The sequence below is a fragment of the Ruditapes philippinarum genome, unplaced genomic scaffold, assembly GCF_026571515.1.
Source record: "Ruditapes philippinarum isolate M1 unplaced genomic scaffold, ASM2657151v2 ctg2730_1_1_1_1, whole genome shotgun sequence".
Lineage (NCBI taxonomy): Eukaryota > Metazoa > Mollusca > Bivalvia > Venerida > Veneridae > Ruditapes > Ruditapes philippinarum.
Genome location: NW_026852659.1, coordinates 135,154 through 160,000, shown reverse-complemented (window position 1 = coordinate 160,000; position 24,847 = coordinate 135,154). Strand labels below are relative to the sequence as shown.

Below are 24,847 nucleotides of genomic sequence, written 5' to 3'. Positions count from 1 at the left end.
TCATCTCAAGTTTGAAGCAACATATTTTATCTTCTTACATATTGGATCAGGTTGGGTCGGGATTTTTTTTTCGTCACACCAATTCACGAGGTTAAACTGGTGGAGGGATACATCAGGTGCCCCTCTGAACATTGTTTAAGACACGAACAAGCACCTGCATATAATACTCAATCTTTCGAAAGATAGCTTGACCATCTTCCGCGTATGTAAGACTACAAAGTACCTTGCGGGATACGAACCTACAGTCATGAGGGGCAAGTGATTTAATGTCAGCCTCCTTAACCACTCGGCTACGGAGGACCGACCCCCTTTTAACGCGGCAGACATTGACTGTTGTTTCACTATTTTCTCAACATATTTTAATCAATCTATATTTCCACGTTTACATAGTTACGTCATGACTCTTATTCTTAAAATAGAATTCTTCTAATCATTTTCTGTAGCTGATTAGAAGTTATTGATTATACTTAAAACTAAAACTACTTTTTGATACATTCTTACGCCGATATCAAAGGGCCTTTTTTAAATATTCTCTGTCCATTTGCATAAGAGGGAGACTTGTGATAAATCTATAATATGTATTAAAGAGGATGATTTTTAATTTTTGCAGGCTCCCCAGGGCGTGTCAGTGTTCAAGACCCTAGCCAGATATCCGTGACGGGGGAGGGTGTGTCACGTGGTACGAAGGGTGAAGAGACCGCCTTCACCGTAAATGCTAGTGGTGTTGGTGGAAACATCAAAGTGCAAATATCAGGTATACTTAGAAAATTTCTTAATTAAGTAGTCAAAGCACAGTGGACACTTCAAAGTTTAAAAAGTTTAAATTCTAATAAAGATTGTGGTGATGAATTAAGTGCGTTTTAAACGTGCAATTACACTGCTGTGAATGTCATAAGAGAAGTGCATACACCCAGGTGACTTCAACACAAGAGTATTGACCATTTTCAACAGTTTTAGGAATATTATAAGACATGCATACTTAACATTTTCGGCGTTGAGAAATATACCTCGCATTTACGTCTCATCCGAATAAATTAATAGAAAAATATGTTGTAAGCTAATAGGTAGCTTGAGATCTGATCGAACCGACGACTAATTATTCCGAAGGGTTAGATTCAGAGAAGGCAAACACAGTAGAGACAAACACAGTAGCATTTTGCAAACTTCTTTCGAACTTGCAATCCCTGAAATTGTTATGATTACAAAATAGACATCGATCAATGATGAAAATATATTCTTTAAATTAAAAAAAAAGCCATTAAACAGGTATTTTAACTTGATCTAAAAATATAGGATAGAGGATATTTATGTGGGGTTTTTTTCTACGATTACAGGAATTGTTTTTTTCATCGAGTAATATGAATGAGTGGTGGTACCACAAGAACTTGAATTTTCTGATTATTATATACATTTTTATCTTCTTTTTTGACATTACATTTTGAAAGACTTGCGCTAAATTTTGTGTATTGGCTGAATTTAGAAGAAAGAAGTCCGGAAAGACATCAGTGAAAATACGTAAACTATGTTTCACTGCAATAAAAAATAAATTTTACAGTAAAAAATACCGAAAATGAAAACACGCATATAATTTATTCAGTATTTCTCCATTTTCATTGATAAGTTTATAATGAATGTTATTATTTTCAGTCAATGGTACAGAAATAGAATGTAAATGGAACCAAGTTAACCCGGATGTGTACGAGTTCAAGTACCGGCCACCGTATGCTGGCATTTATGACATTAACGTATTATGGAACGGAAGAAGCGTACCTGGTAACTGTTATTTTACTACATGCATTGGTTTCGAACCTTCTTGGTTTCAAAACAAATTGTGATGTTAACACATTTCTTTATACTTAAAAGATTAAGTGGATTAAAGATGATCAGAAATACAGTCAAACCTGTTTAATTTATAGACCTGCCTTTGGGAGCATAGAACGAGAGGTATATAAAATCAGTGAAAAAAGAGGTTTCTTAAATTGTAGAAGAAAAAGGTTTTTTAAATTGTAGAAAAAAAGAGGTCTCTTAAATTGTAGAAAAAAATAGGTCTTTAAAACAGAGAAAAAGTGGTCTCTAAAATAACAGAGTTTTTTTTTAAATTATGGAAATATTGCATTGAAAGAAAAAATGTCATATAAATCTGTCGGTCTTCTATGACACGTTTTTTCACAGGTGGTCCTTTACAAAGGTTTGATTGTAGGAAGATAATTATATGAGCCATGTCACTACAAAACCAACATAATGGGTTTGCGACCAGCATGGATCCAGACCAACCTGCGCATCCGCGCAGTCTGATCAGGATCCTGATGTTCGCTGACAAACCATATATCAAGTAGAGAAACTGATAGCGAACAGCATGGATCCTGATCAGACTGCGCGGATTCACAGGCTGGTCTGGATCCATGCTGGTCGCAAACCCATTATATTGGTTTTGTCGTGACACGGCTCACATATTTTTTATAAAGGAATACTAGTAAAAACGTAGGTTTGTTTGTTTTTCCGGACTATTCTTGCTAAGTTTGTCAAATTTGAAAATTAAAAACAGATTTGTCAACTGAATCTATGACCGCATGTGTAGAACACTGGTTTATATTTATTATGAAAGAAAGAAATTCGTGCAATTCAATCGAATTTTTTCAATTTGGTTAACAGCAAGGTTACTTTAGGCCCATTTTTCTGAAATTAAATGATTATTTGAACGTTTTACATCTGTTGACCACAATACTTAGCTTTACCATCAAGTGGCAGTACACTTATCTAGACACTCGTAGAAATCTTCAAACCGATCCATGTTTGTTTATCTTTTTTCACTTTATGGTCTGGGCAATGTTGAGTAGTTGTTAACATGTGTAAATATGAAAAACACCATTTTACTTTATTTACTTTATAAATGTGATATGGCCAGTAGACAAATATACCCCTATGACGAGAATAGATTTATTAGATCTAATGATCCCATTAGTGATAAATCGTACATAAAACCATCGGATTCTTAAGGCTTGAAACAAATTTTGGAATTTTATTTTTCTATATTTTTTTAGAAAAAAAAAGAATGGTATTATTATTAAAATGTCTTTCCTTTGTTACTTATATATGTAACTTTCTTTTTATTTCTCATTTTGATGTAGGAATTATGAAAAGATCGAGAAAAAATAAAAATACATTCAGCAATTTTTTCAAATAAAATAATAAACAAAATAATTCTATTTTTTCCCACAATTTCTATATGAAAAATTTATATTTTCAGCAAAATTGCTGTTTATTTCAATCTTATTTCAGCTGCAACCGTGACAAACGCTTTCGAAATAGATTATTAAAGATCATGAACACGACACTTACTTGAAAGGATTTTTTTATTTTAAATTCCGAAATTTAGTTAATTTTCCTGCACGAGCTTTGTTGAAATAGTTTACTTTCTTGATAAATTGTGAAGACTATGAAACTTCATTTCAGGGAGCCCATTCCACCCTCAGATTACCGACCGCTCGAAGGTCTTTCTGATGGATGACCTTTCGGACTTAAAGGACGAAAATGACCACCTGGCACTCGCGTGCGACTCCGAAACTGTCCTTAATTTCAACACAGGAGAAGCTGGACCTGGTAAGTGCATTCTTTTGTTTTGTTTTTCTTGTAATCATATAAATTACACTAATTTGTATAACGTTTTTATTTCTTACAATATTATGTATATCAAGACTACAGTTTTTTTGGAATTATATAGATAAACATGTATACGGTCTTTGTTGACAGAGATATATTTCTGAAACATAGTATGTATTGCTCATTTATTGCTTACACGTTTACATAAAAAGATTGTCATATGAGCGTCGCCATGACAAAACCAACATATTGGGTTTGCGACCAGCATGGATCCAGACCAGCCTGCGCATCAGGAGCCATGCTGTTAGCTATCAGTTTCTATACTTGTAATAGAGTTGGTAAGCGAACAGCATGGATCCTGATCAGACTGCGCGGATGCGCAGGCTGGTCTGGATCAATGCTGGTCGCAAACGCATTACGTTGGTTTGTCGTAACGCGGCTCATATAAATTTTGTCCACCCTTCAGTTTTAGTCTATAGAACAGATCTAATTAAATATTTAAACTTCATAACGCTCGTTTACTTCACTTGTATTAATATATTGTTTTAGAGGTTATAATTTGAATCTACTGCGCATATACGTTTGATACGGATGGGGGAAGAAATATTAAACATAGTAACCGTGAATATGCATGCTAATTAACTTATAAAATATGAGATCGTTTACCTGAATTTTTTAAAATCTGTTTTATAAAAATGTCTTCCGAAAATTTTAAATATTTGTGTGTGTGAAAATGTTCTTGTAGATCTAAAGTGAAAAGCAGGCATTGTCATTTCATATGATTAGTTCTATGATAGATTTATGCTCGATTAATGATTAATTAACGATTTATGACTTCGTCTTCAGGAACGTTTACAGCAGAGGTGCTATCACCCGATGGCCGTTTACCGGTAAATATACGGAAACCGGACCCGGGTAAAGTACAGGTGGGATTCACTGCCAAGGTTGAAGGTAATTTTGAATTTTTATTTGGTTTTGAATTTATTAAAGAAAACACTAATTTCAAAATATGCCATTAGCAGCGCACGATAAAATAATTATTTGTATGCTTAGGTTTATTATGTGCCTGTACGTTTTATTATTTTATATTTTTTAGGATAGTGATAACCTAATTAATTTGTAAGTTGATAATACAGTATGCGTCGTGATGCCAAGCACATACAAAAATGATATATTTTTTAAAAGCATTTAATTGTCGTCCATTTTTATTTCTGCTTGCTCCCTACGCATGATTCTACTTTGCTGTATCTTTAAATGCAAAGAATTGGAACCAAACCTCTATATTTCACCAACATTGTGAGTTCCTCTGTATCATACTGAAAAATTTAACTATCTCACCGAAATGCATAAGCTGTAATACGTAAATTTTCATTTACTCGGCAAATTTCAACTATTAAAACATTACGATATTTTGATATACAGGTGACCATTACATTCATCTCTACTGGTCGTCTGTACCATTGGATAAGTCTCCGATCCTGGCCTATTGTCCTGGTCCCGTCCTACCAGTGAACCATGCGCACGTGCTCGTCACGGGAGAAGGTTGTCGCACAGCACGTGCAACGGTACCTACGGAGTTCATGGTAGATGGAAAGAAGGCTGGTCCAGGTAATTATAGTCTGACTTTTTATTGATAAGATGTTTTTAAAACTTCATTTCGTATCATTCGACATCTAGGTAACAGGTGTAACTCGAGCAGACGACATTAAGGGAGATTTCTTTATAAAAACTACAACATCAATTTGAGTTGCCGTTCTTTATTGTTAAGTGTGTTTTAGGTATCTCATGTACACAAATACGAAACTATGTCATTTTGTTAGGTCAGTACCGGATTATGCATCATAATTATGTTTAACAAATTGGCTGATTAACAAAATTAATATGATATAAGTTCATTTCCTTTTTTTTCAGAATAGGTAGAACTAAACAAAATATTACTTTGTTACATGTATATAGAATCTACCTGAAATATTAAAACTTTATTAAACGTCACGTGACGATTCTTGCAGTTAACATCACTAAATATTACAGGCATTCCACGTGTACGGATGACGGGCGTCAAGACGGATGTTGACGTTGAAATGCGGGCGATGAAATACGACCGCTACAAGTGTAAATACGCAGCCCCCTATCCTGGTAAAGCATTTTCATTTTGTATTTAAAATATCCTTGTTAAATAATATAGAAAAGCTATTCACTGATTTACTGTAAATATCGATGCTCATTCAGCTGATCACCGAGGCCAAACATTGATGTCGGATAACATTCTGTCCCCTGGTGTGGGCTTTAATTTTCAACGCATCGGTGGATTTGAACCATTTCATAGATGTAATCTATTCAGTTTGTTAACAGAGTGCTGGAATTTCTTACAAAGATTCTTCTCGTGTTCTCTGCTCTCTTTTATTTTGTTTAATATGAACAAACTGCTTACTTGTTTAAATTCGACAATGCAACATCGACTGAAACATTTTTAAATCCATTTCTTAAGACTAACCGGTACTAGTGTCACACAAGGCCACGTTGCAGTCACATCAGTGCAGCTCTTACTCAAGAGTTCTTGACTGAGAGGCAGGTACCTTCTTCCCAACTCATTGCTTGCCATCAGCCAATATAGGCTGAAAGTAACTAAAACTAGCCCATGCAATGTTAATGTGGTCAAAATGTGTCGGACCAAAATTTTATGATAAATATTCGTTTTTTTTATTATGATATTTAATATTGTTTCTTCAATTTTCAGGCGGGTATCTCCTTCACGTGGAATGGTCGGGCTTTCAAGTACCCGGATCTCCTTTTAAGGTCAATATTACTACGAAAGGTCACAGTGACAAGGTGAAAGTTGAGGGTCCGGGTCTAAGGGGCGGGTATGTTGGTCAGGAGTTACGGGCCGTAGTGGACACATCCGAAGCAGGAAACGGTAAGAGCGTCAATACTGTTTGCCTTTCAAACAATTATGTCAAAAAGAATATAGTTTGCTACACGGATCTACCTGAAATTTATTTTATCTGTATTTTTTGTGTATACAATGTAAACTTGTGAAAATGATTATATTGATTCATTATCAAATAACCCTCAAGTTGTTGTTAGGAAGCGTTTTTTTTTTCATTTGCCATACAGAAATCCTAGCCTACGACTCAATGAACTTTTGAGATTTGTTCCGTTTCTAAAAATAGTCATACCAATCAGCATAATGAACCACACTTTAACAAAGAGTCATAATTTTATATAATATTTATAGCATTATCAGACATATTTTCTAGAATTCTGTGTTTTCATTATTTTAGGGGAAGTGCTTGCCGACTGTCAAGGGTTAAGGCACAACGCACGCTGTGATCTAATTGACCACCGTAACGGAAAATATACGTTACGTATGTTCCCGACGGAGGCGTGTCGGCATAAACTGGTGATTAAATATGACGGTGAAAGTGTTCCAGGTGAATATAAACCTTCAATTTTATTCCCTTTGTTTAAAGAGATAATTGATTAATGAAGATGTAGGAACCATTTGCTCTTAATATTCTAAATATTGAGAATTTTATTATTTCTGTCCTATTTTTATTTATTTGTTCTTACTTTTTTATTTATTTTATTTATTAATTATTTATTTTATTTATTTATTTATTTATCTATTTATTTATATTTTATTTAATTTTATTTTATTTTATAAATTCAATGTGGCTTACTGCCCTGACCCGGAGTAAAAACTACCAACAGCACCATAGCCAGAAATCGGATGCAATTTTTTGCAGAGAAAAATTAGGGAAATGCTAATGTTGTTTATATTTTTACTTGAAAAGAAAGTTAACAATTTAATCATATGTAATTACAGGAAGTCCATTCACTATACCGATCGGTGAACCGCCAGATCCGAGGAAAGTTCGGGTGTTCGGTCCAGGCATCGAACCTGGTGTGATACAGAGGTTTGAGAGTAAATTTATCGTAGAAACATTCGGAGCTGGGGCCGGTCAACTGTCTGTACGGATCCGAGGACCTCGAGGTAAATAATTGAGCCGCGTCACGACAAAACCAACATAATGGGTTTGCGACCAGCATGGATCCAGACCAGCCTGCGCATCCGCGCAGTCTGATCAGGATCCATGCTGTTCGCTTACAAACCATATAGCAAGTAGACTGGTCGCAAACGCACTATGTTGGTTTTGTCATGACGCGGCTCAATTATTTTTCTATTTTTATGTACGATTCTAATCCGTCTTAAGTTTAGATCTTATGTTTTTGCGTACTTAACGCATAGCACTTTTTAATTATAGGACCTGATTTCAATCAAATTTGATGTGTTTTTTTTTTCGAGGATAACTCGTGTCAAAATGAATACTTGTCTGACCAAAATACAGCGGTTTTTTCCCTTCCCAGGTGCATTCCGTGTAGACATGAAAAGAGACCGCGAGGACGAAAGAACAATAACTTGCCGGTACGATCCCGAGGAGCCGGGCGAGTATATCATCATGGTGAAATGGTCTGGTGTGCACGTGCCTGGAAGTCCATTCAAGGTGCCCGTGTTCGAGTCTCTAGAGGCTCTGTACAAGCATGTTAAACAAACTAAACAAGTGGAGCTGATAGCTGATTACCAATGGAAAGAAGAAATTTAGTGATATACGTCCTAAATTTCAAAGCCACATTATGCCTCAGAAACGAATATTTTTCATCTTTAATTCAAAAGGGCAAATATGAGTTTTATAACGTCTAAGTAATGGTTTTAGAGCATGTTAGATGCTTCTCAACTGTAGATAGAAGTGTGGAATGTGAAATTATTTGTCATAAAAGTAGCAAAATTAAACGTGGTATTTTGAGTGCCATACAAAGTAATAAATCACTATGTGTACAACTGTACTTATTGGCGAAAAGCAACAGAAGCAAATTAAGGATCGGGTAATTGACCAATGAATAAATTTGTGGAAACTGTCACTGGACGTCAGAAATAAAAAATACTTTTGACATTCTGAGGAATAATGGGCCTTTAAGGTTTCACTTAAACTGAAATTTTAGATATAAAGTATGAACAATCTTTAGATTAATATTATTTATGGAGTTGTAGTTGAAAAATACATAACTCTAGATATTTAAGCATCTAATGCCTGCAAATATCATAAAACTTTTTTCCGCTTTGTGAATTACTGTATATAAGATTCGACCGTTCGATTCCGTTAATAACTATGCGTATTGAATTGTAGAACTACCCGTTTTATTCTACAAAAACGTGATGTGCTTTGTGGTGTTTACTTTACCGTTCTATTCCGTTCGTCACAGTGTACATTGTATTGTAGACTTGACCGTTCTCTTCCGTTAATGACTATGCATGTTGAACTGTAGAAATAGCCGTTCTGCGACGTCCTTTGCGTTCTATTCCGTTCATCACAGTGTGTATTGTATTGTACATATGTTTATTTTTGAAAAATACATATACAGTACAAATGTTAATATTGACAATCAATTATATAAATAGAACATTACGATATAATTTTATGTATTTGTTGGACCACAAATAAATAATTAATAAATAAATAATTAATGATGAATATACGTTGTTTGTTGTTACACTAGACACCTGGGAGTAAAATGTATAGTATATTGTATATAATTAAGTTTCAAAGGGAGCTTATCACGTTATCACGTGACATATCATCATTCAGCTATCAAGTTACCTCCCGTGAAATATACGTTTAAGCCAATTAACGGAACATAACCAACGATACAATACCATGGGACGATATCGGTCCGATACTAAGTAACATTATGCAACATGGAAATGTTAAGTTCATTATGAAAGAACAGTAATAACAGTATACATGTAATTTATATGTTAAAATATACCTGCACAATCATATGAAATATTCATGATATTTTATCACATATTTTAGAGATCATTATATATACTACATCTATATTCTGAGAAATGACTAAGTTAAGATATTGCAGAATTTCAATGACAAATTAAAAAATGAATAAAAGTGAATTGATCCGTAACAACAGACCATGTATTATATATGGATGTTGTTGCTAAGTGAAAGATCCATGAAGCGATGTTACATATCTATATTAGCATACAATAAATTGTTTGAGGACAAACCCATTCGTCCATACCAAATAAATTTAAACTTTTTGAACATTTTTTTGAGAAATGTTTTACAAGAATATCCAAATAATACCTTTTTATTGTTCTTGATAAAAAATTTCGACGAGAACAAAACCGTGTATCAATGCATTACAATGAAAGTAAGAGTAGTTTCCCTTGTTTCTGGAAAAAAATCGATATCACTCGGTCATAAGACGACCTTCAGCGGATGCAGTTACAATTTGGATCTCGTTAGGAATACTTTTCATTTTCTAGCAGCAGAAATACAAAAGATATTCTGTCAGAATTGGATAATTATTGATAAAAAATGGAAAACATGTTCGGAATAATGCATATTTTAGTAATAGGTGAGTATTTTTCATATTTCATATATGTTAAAATCATTGATTTCGGCCCTTCTATAGCTTAATCTATTCCTACAGGCATGATTTTTTTAAAAGACGGATTTTCAAAATTAAGCAAAAGAAAGCTTTTGCTGTTGCTTTTTTAATAATCATATATGAAATTTGGCACATGTACTGAATCGAAACGGAAATCGTTTTAAGATGGTGGGCAGGCAATATTATCGATCTATGCACCTATGGCGGCAGATTGGATTTATTTGCTGATACTCGCCTCACATGTGTTGGTATTGTTGTTCCTTTATATCAGATAATGTTTCTTTGTTCATCGTCCAGGAAATCATTAGCCGGTCTAACAAAAATGCGTGTACCCCTTAGAATTCATATTAATATTGAGTTGTTTTCTAATTGTGTATTTATTTGCCTCAACAAAACTTTATTTTCGAATTTTTTGTCCAATAAACAACTTTATTAGCCAAATTGTTGTTTTTTTTATCATCTCGCAAGCATTTTCTTAAATTCCAAATTAATATTTTGGATATAATTTTATCTGTCAGATATCTTTATATGTTTTTTTTCTACTGTTTAAATATAACTATTTAAATTTTATTTTATATCTTTGATTTTGCATTTCATTTGTTTTCAATTTTGCATAATATTTCTTTGTTTTATTTTAATATCGGTGGAATCAGTTCGTGAAGATGTGTAATTATTATGTTGACAGATGGGTGAATACAATTTTAGTCTGAAACTGTATCATAATTAGATGAATCATATTACATGTTTTACAACCGATAGAAAATCAATATTGTATCAGACAGGAATTAATATTTTAACAGACAAAATAAGGCATTATTTAATTAATTATGCATGGTGTCAACTATTCTAATTATACGAACTTTGTATCCCATGTATTATTTTGTGTACATGAGAGTATATATGAAACTTATGAAAAAGACCTTAACCATGTTAACCGTTCAGTAAGGTATATTTCTATAAACTTTCTGGTAAGTACGCGTGCCTATGCATACGTGGAAACTTATGAAGATATACCCATAAAATACATATATGTATATATATACACAATAGATAACTATAACATACTGAACTAATTTATCGAGTTTTGTCATTATTGAAGATCTACTGTAAAGGAAAAAAAAGTTTCGAGTCATGTTGATTGAACCAACCATTTCTGGTGTTTAAGGGAAAGAACAGTCGTGACCAAAGCAGAACTCGAACCCGCGATCCCTGGATTAGTTTTATTTAGTGATGATTTCTAAATTTAGCTTTTTTACAATGAAGAAACTTTATGGTCGTTTACTAACAGCCGTTGTTTTTCTTTCTTCTTTTTTCATCTTTTTTTTCACTCTCAATTATATCTCATACAAAGGAACGCCGGCATCATTTGTATGATAAAGTAAAGCGTCTATCGATTTTGATATATTATTCAACCATTCAATGATTTTTCCCTTACTGGTTCCATACTGTTGCTTTATCGAACCCGACCATCATTTGGTATTGATTTACAAACGCCATGTATCTAAAATTACTCTCTGTGAGTTTATAGTTTTAATTGTATGTGGATGACTTTTTATTCATAGAAACTGAAGAGTGCCACAGTTCTGTGTAAACACATGTGTTCACCGTACTATAAATTCTGTTTTATTCTTGTGTATTGAATTCCTGCCAAGTTGATATTGGTATAAGTATAGCGGTGTGGTTTATAAGCTATCTTCACATATTACTTATGCAGAGTGTAGAATAATTGGAAGAATATTTCAGCCATTCATACATACGCATTCATAAAGAAATGACGTAAATTCTTTATCTTCACATCCAGCATAATGTTTGTTTGTTGTTATTGTAATTGTTTGCGTTGTTTCTTTTTAAGTTCTTTTTTTCTGGGGTTTATTTAATGGTGGAGGAATACCTAAAGTACCCTTCTGTGCATTAATGTGCGTACAAACAATAAAAACTGTAATGGCATAACAGATAACTAGAATGCTATATATATAAATATTGAACGGTAATAATACTCAAATGTCGAAATAGTAATTTGAGTCTTAAAATTTACTGAAGAATTATCATTTTGATAAAAATAAATAACATATGAACTTCTAACACATTATTTATAATATTTATGTATGGAAAAGCAATTATGCATGTGAAATTTAATAAAAAAAATTAAAAGAACATAACTATAGGGATAGCACAGAAAGAGAATTAAATCAGTATTTACATCCAGGTCGCTATTTTCATCATTCGAAACACATCAGTTAGATTATTTCTGACTCATGCACACTTCTAAAGCGGGCGTTACAACGGCTTAACTTACCGGGAAAATAAAACAAATGTTACGCCTGCATGTGTTGAGATGAGCTTATTTTTAATTTTAGTGTTTCGAAATACATTAAAAGAACATTGGTATTAAAATAGAATTTTCGAAATATTTTAATAAGTATACATGACATACTTTGTTTAGCGCCAGAATTTCTTGTATAATAACCGATGAAATGATTAAAAGCTAGATTAAATAAAAGTAACAAACAACGTTAATCATGTAAAAACAGGAAAATCTTTTAAACTGTGAAAAGTATGAGTAAAAAATCAGTTAGGGAAATCCAAAAGAAGATAAGCTTGCGTTCCAAATGCAATTTGGTTAAAGGCACATAAAGCCTATGAAAATAACTACATAATTTTTTCTCTCAAGAAAATGCAAACATTTGCTGTATAATATTTTAATGAAGAATTTACACCATGTTTTTATTATTACCGCCTGAACAAAATAGTGCTGAATGTGAAACATCCTGATACGCATTACCTGAAGTACCTGAACAATGATTTTCATCTATTGCTTTTTGGCAATCAATACATTATAGTGAATAAGTATTTCGTATTGAAGTCAAACTACTCATTTATTTACATTTTCCTATTTTTATGACAAATTTGTTCTCATTTATCGCCACCCTTTACAGGAAACAAGTATCTAACATTCTATAAACACTTACTTTAAACATTATAAAATTCACGTATGCCTTTTGAAAAGAAGTAAATATTTATTTGTTTATAGGACATAATGTGCCTTTAAATTGAAGTAGCATACACACATTTAGCATGTTTAAAATGTTTTATGCCATATGAACTGTAAACAATTATGTAAGATTCCCCCCCCCCCTCATTTAATGTTCTTGAGAATGACATTATTTATTAGAATAAACATATTTATTTATTGTATAGAATTTCTTTCCATGAGGAAATACGTATGATTGATTGGTGCCTTGATTTATATCTATTGTATTATTTACCTCGTGTTGTCATGTATATATTGTGCATGTCTTCTTTTTGAGAGAAATAAAGATAGTGTATTTTATTGTGTCGTGTCGTGTCGTGTCGTATCGTATTGTATTGTATTGTATTGTATTGTGATCTGCTGACTTTGCTTTTGATTATGTATTATAATCTTCTTTAAAAAGAAACAAGGATCTATGTTCAAGCCCCCCAAAAAATAAAAAATAAGAAAACGTAATCAACAACATCGCCAATGTGCAACATGTTGGAAACTGTAACAGTACACCAAAAAAGAAAAAAAAAGGCTTTGAAATTGTGAAAATATATAAAATAAAATATTCGGGGGTAAAATAGGCCTTCAAAGACAAAGTCACGTAATTGCTTTATAAATAAATAACAAATATCTCACTAATGCTTGATAACAAGTGTGAGGCGTATAAACGCATATCCTGTCGATGAAAAGATTACATTTATAACTATCTCCTACTTGAAAATGTCCCTGTATCCGATGTATGAAATAAATATAAACCTCTTTAACACAGCTTTTTTAGTGTCACTTAATTTCTCCTTAAAATTAATACTTGTTTTTTATAATTCTCAATATTATCCCCACATCAAATGCTATATATCTTTATTTTTCAGGGCACTCCAAAGAGTTTTTCAGAATTTCAGATCGTTTGCTCAATCCGTTTTTCCAGAATAATCATTCCAGTTGTGAAAATGGCCCATAAATGAAAAGCGTTGCAACGCTTTTCACTAAAATCGGTCTAAGAATTACACGAAAAATTTAATATTATTTTCCATTATTTTCTGAGTAATTAGCCTTTGTACATTTTGGTTTGTAACTGTCTTATTATTATTAGATAATTCAATATATCAGGGAAGAACCGTTTGCTGATGTTGTAAGAACTCGTGGTTCAACCCTTTTGCTACTTTTGTATTTATACTATGATAATATAATGTTATAAATGTGTAAAAAAAAAGAGCAATAAAATATGTTTAAATCAATTAGCCTTTGTATACCAGTCTGTTTATGTATCCAAGTTGATGTATGTAGGTTATTCAAATTGTATTTGTTTAGGCATTTTTACTTCAGTAGAATTCCTTTAAAAGTGTTTTATTAATTTTATTTTCAGTAGCTGCGTTTTTATTGGTGGATCACGGAGTAATTGGTGGCTGTGTCGAGGATAAAACAGATGTGGTGAAGCCCTGCTTCGACCTACTTATGACCGCTATGAATTCACAGAAACCCAAGGATGTGAACGACTTTTTGTGCAGGTATATGTTTTATATGTCAATTTTTCTATGGGTGCAAACGTGTTCTGCGGGCTATAAAACTCAATATTTCAATAAAACAGAAATACACCTCCATTATCCGTTACTGATCAACCCGTTATTGGTATTGTCAAAAATACGGCTCCATTATCCGTTACTGAGAAATCCGTTATTGGTCAAAAATACATATCTATTATCAGTTACTGTTCCATTCGTTATTGGTCAATAATACACCTCCATTATTCGTTTTTGTTCAATTTGTTACTGGTCAAAATCACCTCCATTATTCGTTACTGTTCCATCTGTTTTCGGTAAAAATACACCTTCATTATCCGTTACTGTTCCATTTGTTAGAAACAAACCTCCATTATACGTTACTGTTCCATCCGTCATTGGTCAAAATGCACCTCCATTATTCGTTATTGTTCCATCTGTTTTTTTTGTAAAAATACACCTTTATTATCCGTTACTGTTCCATCCGTTATTCATCATGTTCATTGGTCAGTAATACACCTCCATTATTTGTTACTGTTATATCCGTTATTGGTCAGTATAAACACCTTCATTATTTGTTACTGTTACATCCGTTATTGGTCAATTATGCCCCTCCATTTTTTATTACTGTTATCCGTTATTGGTCAGTAATACACCTCCATTATTTGTTACTGTTATATCCGTTATTGGTCAGTAATATATACCTCCATTATTTGTTACTGTTATATCCGTTATTGGTCAGTAATACACCTCCATTATTTGTTACTGTTATATCCGTTATTGGTCAGTAATACACCTCCATTATTTGTTACTGTTATATCCGTTATTGGTCAGTAATACACCTCCATTATTTGTTACTGTTATATCCGTTATTGGTCAGTAATACACCTCCATTATTTGTTACTGTTATATCCGTTATTGGTCAGTAATACACCTCCATTATTTGTTACTGTTATATCCGTTATTGGTCAGTAATACACCTCCATTATTTGTTACTGTTATATCCGTTATTGGTCAGTAATACACCTCCATTATTTGTTACTGTTATATCCGTTATTGGTCAGTAATACACCTCCATTATTTGTTACTGTTATATCCGTTATTGGTCAGTAATACACCTCCATTATTTGTTACTGTTATATCCGTTATTGGTCAGTAATACACCTCCATTATTTGTTACTGTTATATCCGTTATTGGTCAGTAATACACCTCCATTATTTGTTACTGTTATATCCGTTATTGGTCAGTAATACACCTCCATTATTTGTTACTGTAATATCCGTTATTGGTCAGTAATACACCTCCATTATTTGTTACTGTTCCATCCGTTGTTTGTAAAAAATACACCTTTATTATCCGTTCCTGTTCCATCCATTACTGGTAAAAATTAGCATTTTCGTGTCTTTAAAGAAGTTAGCGACAGAATAGATACTCTTTGTGCGTCCATATAATGTTTTCATATACTGCAGTTATATACAGAAAAAACACACACACAAACAAACAAACAAACAATGAGAAAAAATTATATACCTACAATTTTGTGCCTGGTCAGACTGATCTTGACAATAACTACTCACTCTCAGTGGCAGCAGGGTGAACAAAGTTAATTTAGAACTTTTGCCTAAAAACATAAATTACATAAAGTCACAAATACATGCTTCAATTTGTTGTGCAGAATAATTATTTTAAAAGCGTTAACTCTCTTGTATTTCAGTGATTCACAAAAAGAGAATTTAGACTGTGTTATCAAGGGATTTCACGAGTGTCCGGACTTTAAGAAAGAGGCGTTCATTGAAGGCTTGAAAGATTCCAGTTTCAAAGCCATCGAACTTTTCCACGTTGCGTCAGCGGACGAATTTTGTGGTATGTTAAAAAATAGTTGAAGGAATTTCTGATTTGGTTAAGCTAGTCTGCAAAAATCACCGTGAATAAGAATTATAGAATCTGAGAGAATACCTTAATTCTGTTGGTCTAATGTCAAAAGCAAATGTAAATATGATAATGACGTTTGTAGAAATCATTACTTTTATATTTGAATGTTTTTTTGGGGTTTTTTTGTTGGTTTTTTTTTGTATTTTTTTTTTCGGTTTTTTTTTCGAATTATAATAACATATATATGTGCATGGTAAGATAAATAAAGGGTTATTGTCAGAATTTAGCATTGTATATAATGAACAGTAATTAAAATGATAAATGTATGCAATATTTATGTTTTTATTCCCAGAATGCGCAGCGACATTCACGTACATGATAGAGGTAGAGTCACAGCTAGGAAAGGAACTGAGACAAGGACCATGGCCAAAAACAGCCAACCATGAATATATTTGCGGGTATTTAAAGCATTAAGAATCTATTTGTTCTATTTTTAGACAACATGTATTTATTATCCTAAACCTGTTGATCTTTGAATTTGGAACAGTTCATTTACAGTTTAAAAAGGTTATAGAGCGGTCCATAAGTAATAAGGGACTTTAAAACTGAATTTTCAGCAGTAAAAACTGGCAAGATGTGCATGCGGGCCTGACTATGTCCTATTTTGCATTGGTATAATATGGTAGCCTTAAATGTCGATTTCAGGAATGGATAAAACTGCAAAGATCAGTCATTATAACGAATTATTACAAATTACGCAGTTATCGTTGAGCTGAATTGGATACAATAATAAACACTTTGAATGCAAGCGGCAGGTCATATGGCAATTATACTGCTTTTCTGGCGGAGGAAGACCTTAGGTGGCATTTTATGCATTATTATATCGGGTACTAGAGTAGAAAAAGTCGACCTTCTGTAAACTAGCTGAATATATTCCTCACATGAAAGAATCCAAAGTCTCTGACGACATTGGAACCAAAAGCAGTGAGGGACTAGTGACAAGTCAGGCGACCTTAACTACTTGACAACGGTGGCCACTACTAAGCTATGTCAGTTCATCTCGGAATCTCTTGCAGTCTTACCAGTCACTATCCAGTAACCAGTCTATCTTATTTTAAAATAAAATCATTGTAGTTTTGGTTAAAGAAGTCTTTTTTATCAAAGAGACAGGTTTCCTTCTATAAACTTAAAATATTCAATCAGTATTTCCGGTTTGGAACTTCCGGTTTCATTTAATTTTGAAAATAACATGGTATTAAGTTGAGGTGTTATATTTCAGAATATCAAATGCAATAATATAAAAATATCTATGTTTCAGTGTAAAGCGCTATAAAATAGACCGTGTGGCCAAATCACTGCCAGTATGCGCGGACTATTTAAAGTACAAACACAACGAGACCACAGGCGACAATTCTAACGTACACTCGAACGTGAAGAACTTTCAATATGCAGCAGAATATGCTGACAAATACTGCACAAAATTTCCCAAGGGTAAATAGAAATATTTCGTAATGTTTTTATGCCCCCGCCATGTAATGGCCGGGGCATATAGTGTTACCCTGTTCCGTCCTTCCGTCCTTCCGTCCTTCCATCCTTCCATCCTTCCGTCCTTCCGTCATTCTGTCATTCCGTCATCATCAGTTTCCGTTCATTATCTTAAGAACGGTTGGGCACATTCAACTCAAATTTGACATATGGATATGTCATGAGAAAATACAGGTCAAGTTCGAATTTGGTCATGGTTCGATGATTTTTGGCAGAGTTATGCCCCTTTTACTTTGAAAATAATATGAAATTTCAGTTTCCGTTCATTATCTCAAGAACGGTTGGACACATTCAACTCAAACTTGACATATGGATATGTTATGAGAAAATACAGGTCAAGTTTGAATTTGGTTATGGTTCGATGATTTTTGGCAGAGTTATGCCCCTTTTACTTTGAAAATAATATGAAATTTTCAGTTTCCGTTCATTATCTCCCCAACGGTACAACACAATCAACTCAAACTTGACATATGGATATGTCATGAGAAAATACAGGTCAAGTTCGAATTTGGTCATGGTTCGATGATTTTTGGCAGAGTTATGCCCCTTTCACTTTGAAAATAATATTAAATTTTCAGTTTCCGTTCATTATCTCCCTCAAGGTACAACACATTCAACTCAAACGTGACATATTGATGCGTCAAAGGAATGCGCAGGTCAAGTTCAAATTTGGTTGTGGTTCGATGATTTTTGGCAGAGTTATGCCCCTTTTACTTTGAAAATAATATGAAATTTTCAGTTTCCGTTCATTATCTCCCTCAAGGTACAACACATTCAACTCAAACGTGACATATGGATGCGTCAATGGAATGCGCAGGTCAAGTTCAAATTTGGTCATGGTTCAATGATTTTTGGCAGAGTTATGCCCCTTTCACTTTGAAAGTAATATGAAATTTTCAGTTTCCGTTTATTATCTCCCCAATGGTACAACACATTCAACTCAAATTTGACATTGGATATGTTTTTGGAATGCCCAGGTCAAGTTCAAATTTGGTCATGGTTCAATGATTTTTGGCAGAGTTATGCCCCTTTCATTTTGAAAATAATATGAAATTTACAGTTTCTGTTCATTATCTACCTAACAGTGTTACATATTCAATTTTAATTTGACATATGGATATGTCAAAGGAATGGGCAGGTCAAGTTGGAATTTGGTCATGGTTCGATGATTTTTTGGCAGAGTTATGTCCCTTTCACTTTGAAAATAATATAGATACATCTTAGGAATAAGCAGTTTAAGTTTGAATTTGGTCATGGTTCAATGATTTTAGACAAACTTATCTTTCCTGAATGTTGGAAAAATTTTGAACTTTCAGTTTCAGCACTCATTCTTTTAGCCATTATTTTGGCTACAAATATGCAATATGCTTTTTCTAAAGGTTAAGACTGAATAATTTCAGTGCCTTGAACGTTGTATGGAAATGGTTTGTGTTAACATTGAAAAGTTTTAAGGGCTTTGAACTTAAAATGAAAAAAAAAAATTAATGCACCATCTGAAATTTTGGCTGCATGCGGGGGCATCCGTGGCATGATGACACATTTCTAGTTTTTATTTTTTTTACCATTTGGTTAGGTCTGGCGAAAAGCAAATCGCAAATTGCGAAAGGTCGTAATATTTTGCGCTCACTATTGATATATGTATATGTCATCAAATGATCACAGTAATGGCAAGAAATGTTTAGGCTGATTCAGAAGAATTGTGCGGAATTTTCGCGCCTTTTTGTCATGCACTTTCGGGTCAATATGGTGTTGTTTTGTTTGTTTCAACACCAACACAGCGAAGAATATACGTCCACTATCTGACTGCCCCCTCAGAGTTTTGTTTGTGTTCTCTATACCTTATAATGACGTCTAGAATTGTTAGGAATAGTTGGGGGTGTTAGGAATTGTTGGGGGTGTTAGGAATAGTTTGGGGGTTTAGGAATAGTTTGGGGTGGTGGTGTGAGGGAGAGAATATTGATTACAATTGACTAGTTTCATAAGATTATTGTTTATATATGTACAAAGTAATGTGTTTTATCTTTTTGCTGAAGGATTTAACGACACGTGTTCCATGGAGAGAATCAGTTGGTCATCTCTAGAATTGTGTCATGGTCAAATTGATAACCTTCAAAAAGTCACAGATCAGGAATGTCAGTAAGTGTACCATTACAACATTCTTTCAAACAATACAAATTAATATGCTATATTTGTTTCAACTAGTACAAACTTACGTGTTTTATTTGTTTCAACCAGTGTTATATTTGTTTCAACCAGTACAAACTTACGTGTTTTATTTGTTTCAACCAGAGTTATATTTGTTTCAACCAGTACAAACTTACGTGTTATATTTGTTTCAACTAGTACAAACTTACGTGTTATATTTGTTTCAACTAGTACAAACTTACGTGTTTTATTTGTTTCAACCAGTACAAACTTACGTGTTATATTTGTTTCAACCAGTACAAACTTACGTGTTATATTTGTTTCAACTAGTACAAACTTACGTGTTTTATTTGTTTCAACCAGTGTTATATTTGTTTCAACCAATATAAACCTACGTGTTAAATTTGTTTCAACCAATACATACTTACGTGATATGATTGTTTCAAACAATACAGACTTATGTGTTATATTTGTTTCAACCAGTGTTATATTTGTTTACCTACTTTGTTACGTGTTAAATTTGTTTCAACCAATACAAACTTACGTGTTATATTTGTTTCAACCAGTACAAACTTACATGTTTTATTTGTTTCCACCAATACAAATTCACGTGTTTTATTTGTTTCAACCATTACAAATTCACGTGTTTTATTTGTTTCAAACGATACAAACTTATTAATTATAGTTTTTACACTTCCTTGATTTTAGTCGAATTTTTGCTTAAACAAACCAGTACATGTGCTTGTTTGGACTTTGGAATAGATGACGTTGATAGATAGTGGTTGTGATGATGATGATGATGATGATGATGATGATGATGACTTTAATGACGACTTTAATGATGATGATAACGATGATGGATTGAAGATCCTTTATGAAAAGCGACATTGCCCTGTAAACAATTATACATGTTTTCTATATGTTTTTCACTCCGCCTAGCGACTTTAGCAAAGGCTTTGACTTAATAAATTATTTCAAATTGATAAATACAATCACACCCGAAAAGACTGATCTTATGAATACATTTCTTTTTCAGAATGAGAAGATGCGTTGCACTTACCATGCGCACGTGCCCAAAAGGTGAAATGGAATATTTCATAGACGCCATTAACGTGTTTAGTGACGTCAGGATAAGCAAAGACGAGACATGTTCAAAAGCCTCTGGCTTTGTTGCCTCTGTTTTAAGTACACTTGTCCTTTGTTTAATTTGTATTTTATTTTAGATAAATTTCATTTTTAGCTAGGTCATGTCGAAACGGCCCGAACAGACCAATCCCCCTCCTTAAAATTAAGTCAGAAAAGGTTTGAAATCATGTACCAACGTATAGATAATATGAGAAAGTAATTCCATGACAATAAAGTGATCTGGGTTATATGCCGTTTGGTGAAGTCCTTAAATGGGTGATGATATTTATGGTAAACATGAATATGCAATCTGAGCGCTTTACTTTTAAAGTCGAAGTGGTCCCTGACATTTTTACAATTTGAGTGCGTTATGTCAATAAATGGTGGATTGGTCTAAATTTTATACCATTTGAAGCGGTTTATGGTATTTGTGCCATTTGAGTGCTTTATTTTAATGGCGATTGGATTGGTAAAATTTTACGCCAATCGAATTGGTTTAGTGTATTTTTGCCAATTGTTTGCTTTATTTCTAATAGCAACTGAATAAGTCTAAACTTCATATCGACCGAAGTCGGGCTTTTTAAGGTATTCGTATTGATTTTTATATTTCATGCCAATGGAAGGGGTCTGTAGTATTTGGATTTTTTTGTGTTTTTTTACTTTAGGCTGCATTGATTATTTGTTATAATTCACCTCTTAATTGATCAGTCATTTAGCTCAATATTCAAATATTGCACAATGTTATCAATATTCTATAATTATAAAAATAATCTTTAAAAAAAAATTTCTTAAAAAGACCACTGTTAAAGCTGAACCATGTAAATATAAAGTCTTCTAAGGTTGTTGAAAAGGGTTTAGAACCAATTAACCTTTTACAACCTCATCTGTTATTGTATCTACCATATTACAAGCAATTCTTACACATTTTACACGTGCATTTGTATAATTGCGCTCAAAATAGTCACATGACCTATCAAAACCAATTATGTTGATATTAGAAGCATTTTTTATTACATATAAAACTGACAGAATAATTTTATGCAATAATAAGTCGAACAAAGAATATTGTGCATGTCTGTTTAACTTAGTGATTCGATAGTTTATTCACAATTTATTTTAGTTCGTTTCTGAAAGAAGCTTTTTATCTTTTACACATACTCTGGAAGTGATTTGTCGAGCTGGAAATACCAGCATTTATTTAGAATAACATTGTAGTAAAAGATTTTAAAAATATCAACACTAAATTCATCTTTATTGAAAAAAACAAAATTAGGAACTATTTTATAACCCTGATATTTTGTGAAACAAAAATTTATATTTGTTGTTAAAACTTGGGCTTGGGATGGCCTAATTTGTAAATTTGTTTAATGATGTCTTTGATTCTCGCATCACGAGCAACAAAAATAAAAGTGTCCTTTGGAGATTGAACGCTGGAAGCATTTTATGTTCCATTATTTACTTTACGTCTTCATGAACAAGGGCTAAACTGACCTGAGGTCAAATGTTTATCTTTTTATATAGAAATATTTATAAGTAGGCCTAGTGTTTTAGCCGTCATCTATGCTGATTTGACTTTAAGGGTTAAGGTTAATTTCTTTTCGACTGAAATGAGTAAGCCTTATAAGCAATTGATGTGCAGACATTTCTGTTTGGTTAATCTCATATAAATTTTGGGGAAATTAATTTTTGAGCTTGGTAATCAAGTCTTATTAGATATACAGATGAACCTGCTTCTAGAGACCACTCTGGTGGAAACGTTAACATTTAATGACACGATTCTTATATACACTGTAGAACTTAATAAACACAGGTTTTATTGTACGCTAAAATTCGAAAACATGTGTTACTTTTCCTTAACATACAAGGAATGAGAGAGTTTTTAGCAATATACATGTATCTTATTTATGGATCGTTTTTGTATATTTATATCAATTCCAAGTTTTATGTAAGTGTATTAGGATTTAAAATTATGTATATTAATTTATGTATATTTATGTTGCCTTTAAAAGTGTTGTTTACATTGTTTTAGTATAGAATATACATGTGTGTTTCTATTGATAGAAAAGTGATTTTATTCTGTTTGTGTGATGTAAATTTTATGCAAAGACCGTGTCCTTAAAACAAAAAGCTTTGGCACATGACTGATTTTATAGAATCTTTGTGTGAATGAATTGTACGATTTAAATGTGTACGTGTACGTGAACGTGTACGTGTAGTTACCATGTTATTATTGTCGATGGATGTTTGCTGAATGTGAGATATGGAATTGTTGGAGAGATAAGGAGTATGGTAAGAGTGCGTGGAAACAAAGGAAATGTAGACCTGTTGGCCAGGTGCTTTAAATACTGGTGACATATCACGTCAAATTTTTATGGTCGCAAGCGTACTGAAGGGTTAACCATTCACCTCTAAAAGTGATAACCAATGTCATCAATATTGAACCAGGCCAGCCTGCACATCCATGTACTATGGTCATGCTTTATACTGTTTGTAGCTCAATTTTTTCATTTTGATATTGAATCACCCCTAAACTTAGAATGAACTGCTCCAAATTGAAAAAAGGGCAAGTCCATTACTAAAATTTAGCAATTAATGGTCGAAGCAGCTAGCATATGAAAGCGTAAAGAATACTAATTCAGTGGTTTTCAATTTTTTGAGTAAAAAGCATGTTACAAATTATTAATTAAATTAATTGGTTACATGAGTGACTAGTTTATGTTGATTGCTGAGTTCTCTCGTTGTTTCCCCTAATGAAATATTGAGTTTATATTCCCATTTTTTATCTTTTCAAGCCATCATATATAACTACAATGTAGTTGTTTTACTTGTACTTACATGTATGTCTGAATTACTTTCAGTTTTCTTTGTCTAAATAAAGGCACAACAATACATAACAATACATATGGCTTACATAGCTATATTATATAAAGTCTACGCATAACAAAGGGTTCTTGTTATGTCGCGCCTCTATTAATTTAAGCCTAATATTCCATCTTTTTTATGGCTACAGCGAAAATGTTCAACACTTTCCGCTCAATTTATTTTATCATAGAAAAATACTATAGGATACTGGGGAAAATCAATAGAACTTTGTAATGATCTAAATTATATTCCATTAAATAGCTTGAATGCTATGATTAATAATTATTTATGAGTATTGACAGTTTTCTGTGTGTGCGCAAATTTTGAAAGTTTTATGTAACGCTGTCAACATTGTATTTGTATGACAGCCTGTTTATAACACGTGACAGTTTCATAGTATCACATATCATCAAATCTTTAGAAAACAAAACATGAATAATGATATTTACCTCCCTTTGTAAAATATTGTCTTCGAATAATTTGAATAATTCCTGCGTATAACCATTTATTTCTTACATTTTATTGTATTTACGATCATTCCACAATTAACGTTTCCGCGTGATTTAGTTTAATACCAGGCTGTTGATGTATGTGTTCCTTTATTACATTTTAACATTGTATCTCTATTTTGCTGTAATTATATGAAATCACACTCCTTGCATCGGTTACGTCACCACTATAGCTCACGTGACGATAGGTACCAGGATGACA

The 24,847-nt window shown here is 32.8% G+C and overlaps 2 protein-coding genes across 3 annotated transcripts in view; both read left to right on the top strand.

The window, feature by feature from the left end:
• Nucleotides 1-8,251, top strand: part of LOC132720348 (filamin-B-like) — a gene marked incomplete at its 5' end in the record, with an annotated part of 18,238 nt that extends 9,987 nt beyond the window's left edge. Inside the window, 10 exons of the mRNA XM_060704472.1 lie at nt 611-754; nt 1,648-1,773; nt 3,454-3,600; nt 4,447-4,551; nt 5,023-5,208; nt 5,632-5,736; nt 6,338-6,514; nt 6,882-7,031; nt 7,427-7,594; nt 7,969-8,251. Of these exons, the coding sequence (XP_060560455.1) occupies nt 611-754; nt 1,648-1,773; nt 3,454-3,600; nt 4,447-4,551; nt 5,023-5,208; nt 5,632-5,736; nt 6,338-6,514; nt 6,882-7,031; nt 7,427-7,594; nt 7,969-8,204 (1,544 nt within the window). The remainder of the gene's footprint in view (nt 1-610; nt 755-1,647; nt 1,774-3,453; nt 3,601-4,446; nt 4,552-5,022; nt 5,209-5,631; nt 5,737-6,337; nt 6,515-6,881; nt 7,032-7,426; nt 7,595-7,968) is intronic.
• A 1,618-nt stretch (nt 8,252-9,869) lies between these two features.
• Nucleotides 9,870-21,928, top strand: LOC132720430 (uncharacterized). 2 transcript variants are annotated; one of them, XM_060704584.1, is made up of 7 exons: nt 9,870-10,035; nt 14,457-14,595; nt 16,302-16,450; nt 16,812-16,917; nt 17,778-17,950; nt 20,038-20,140; nt 21,186-21,928. In XM_060704584.1, the coding sequence occupies exons 1-7, from the start codon at nt 9,996-9,998 to the stop codon at nt 21,370-21,372; spliced, it is 897 nt and encodes a 298-aa protein (XP_060560567.1). In that variant the 5' UTR covers nt 9,870-9,995; the 3' UTR covers nt 21,373-21,928. The 2 variants fall into 2 exon arrangements, with proteins under 2 accessions (XP_060560567.1, XP_060560559.1); XM_060704576.1 differs by having other exon boundaries at nt 9,871-10,035; nt 14,454-14,595.
• The last annotated feature ends 2,919 nt before the right edge of the window (nt 21,929-24,847 follow it).